Genomic DNA, 2,209 nt, shown 5'->3' on the forward strand with positions numbered 1-2,209 from the left:
AATATCACATTTTTTTTAGTTCCACGAAAATGCTTCTAGTTTACCTACGGGTTCAAGTATTTTCTAACTTTTGGAGCATACTACCTTGAAATTACATGCTGTCAGGAAATGCAAAAGACGGTGATCTACAAGTTTTTTCCAAAAAGATTTTTTTTTTGTATTGATTATAGTCGTTTTAACATCTTTATGTCATTCGCGATCGTTATTGAAAAACTTATCCGGTACAACTGTGTTCGATGTTTACTTCTGGGCTCGAACTCGCGGACATCGGCTCAGGAGACAACAGACTTGCCAACTGGGCTTTATCACAAGCCTTCCAAAAAGATATGATTAAAAATAAGAATAAAGTATCAAGTATCCCCATTCTTCTCTATTGTTTCTAAATGAATATCTTATATGACAAAAGAAAAAAACTAAGCGCTCAAATTTAATCTTAAATTATCCAACCCTTGTATTTCAGCTTCAGTTTGCTCTATTCAGTAAATATGTGAACGTAAATTTTCAAATAGAAACATGTTCCCTGTTACCTCATTCCTATTTTTCATTGAACTAGTAGAAATATTGATTGAGTTCTAATACCCAATCGTAATCGGGGCATATGGATGCCATCAGTAGAAAATTCCCAAAGAATTTACATACACGTTCCATTCGCTAACACTATCTATAAAAGATTGAGTCGTCCTGCACGGGATCGAACTTCGCTCAGAATGAGTCTACTGAACGGTGTCTCTCTGCTTGGATTATTCATACTGCAAGGTTTACGAGCTACAAACACCTTATGTTGACCGAAACTAACTTAACAAATTTCTCTTCAGGTTGGCTTGTAGTTCAAGGGGAACGAATCTCAGTTCAAAGTAAGTAATTCTCTAGCTAACTACCATTATGATTCCGTTAATTCCTTTTTCCCATAGAATGCAACGAATATCGAGCGCTCTCATCAAGGAAATGTCCTGCGCCTGCAGGGGATGATTCTTCTTTAGCTGAACCTGGAGATTTTCCGCACCAAGTTATACTCGGATTTCCTGGAAGAGATGAAGAAAAGCCGGACGAAGTAAGATTTGTGTGCGGTGGGGTTCTGATAAGTGAACGATATGTGCTTACCGTGGCACATTGCGCTGTTAGTGGTCCAGCTAAACCCATTTCTGTACGCCTGGGAGACGTAAACTTGGATCAGGAACAAAACGGGGAACAAACCATTGGGATCGAATCGATCGTGGCACATCCAAAGTTCAACCGCAGTGTCAATGATATTGCGCTGATCAAACTTGAACAGGATGTTCTCTTTACGGAAACAGTGCAGCCAGCTTGTCTGGACCAGGGTGAACCGAGAAAAACTGCTATTGAATCGAGCTTCGAGGAATCTCAGAGAAGGAAAACTGTGTTAAAAAGATTCCCGATGCGTATTCTTGACATTTCGGAGTGTGCGGAATTTGAGCGTGCTAGTACAATCTTCCGGAATGGTTTGGACCCGGAACAACATTTGTGCGTTACTCACGCGGCCGAGCCTGTCTGCTCACGGAACAGTGGTGATCCGTTGCAGGTTCCGGTTGAGGAAAACTCCTGTACCAGTTCCATCATAGCGTTGGCTGCATTTGGCAAACGTACCGATTGTGATCGTGGGGTCCATGTTAGAGTGGCTAAGTATCTGGATTGGATCGAATCGATCGTCTGGAGTCAATGAGTAACCTATTTCAGATTATGACACAGTAAACAAGAAAAATTGGAAAAAATATATATTTTAACTACTTTTTTTTTTTTAAATGTGGTTCCTTATCATTCACATAATTGTTTGAAAAGATCATTATGATAAAAACGTGACTTTTTTTTTCTTTAAAAAAAAGAAGTCCTAAAATCATCATTTATGCTGAAAAGTTCTACAAATCTATAAAAATGTTTGTTTCTGTCTGATTTTCTTAGAATTACCATATCTAAGGCCATCTTAGTGAAACCAAAGTGTGATTCTTTATTTATCTTTAGCAGAAAATTCGATTTAAATAACATGTGGGTTGCCACTTTTAAATGAGTACAATATAAGCTATACACTGCTCCTCCACCCCCACTTCAATTTTAATGAAGAAAATCAAATGTATTTCGAAAAATATGAAATTACCTAGGAATAATGAAATCTTTTAACAAACTTTTTCAATATATACGAGTCTGGTAAAAGTACGTTTTAAGATTATCGCACACCGAGAACAGTAAAATTCAA

At 37.8% G+C, this 2,209-nt stretch overlaps 1 protein-coding gene across 1 annotated transcript; it reads left to right on the plus strand.

The window, feature by feature from the left end:
• The first annotated feature begins 658 nt into the window (after positions 1 to 658).
• Positions 659 to 1,815, plus strand: LOC129746857 (serine protease snake-like). Its single transcript, XM_055740762.1, has 3 exons — positions 659 to 756; positions 816 to 854; positions 912 to 1,815. Exons 1-3 carry the CDS (start codon positions 708 to 710, stop codon positions 1,679 to 1,681), a joined length of 858 nt encoding a protein of 285 aa, XP_055596737.1. The 5' UTR covers positions 659 to 707; the 3' UTR covers positions 1,682 to 1,815.
• The last annotated feature ends 394 nt before the right edge of the window (positions 1,816 to 2,209 follow it).

Source organism: Uranotaenia lowii, chromosome 2 (assembly GCF_029784155.1).
Source record: "Uranotaenia lowii strain MFRU-FL chromosome 2, ASM2978415v1, whole genome shotgun sequence".
NCBI classification, from domain to species: Eukaryota; Metazoa; Arthropoda; class Insecta; order Diptera; family Culicidae; genus Uranotaenia; species Uranotaenia lowii.

Coding starts and splice junctions, on each gene's coding strand:
- LOC129746857 (XM_055740762.1), top strand. CDS start 708: ATGAGTCTACTGAACGGTGTCTCTCTGCTTGGATTATTCATACTGCAA. Junction 757..815: donor TGGATTATTCATACTGCAAG/GTTTACGAGCTA, acceptor ATTTCTCTTCAG/GTTGGCTTGTAGTTCAAGGG. Junction 855..911: donor GGAACGAATCTCAGTTCAAA/GTAAGTAATTCT, acceptor TTTTTCCCATAG/AATGCAACGAATATCGAGCG.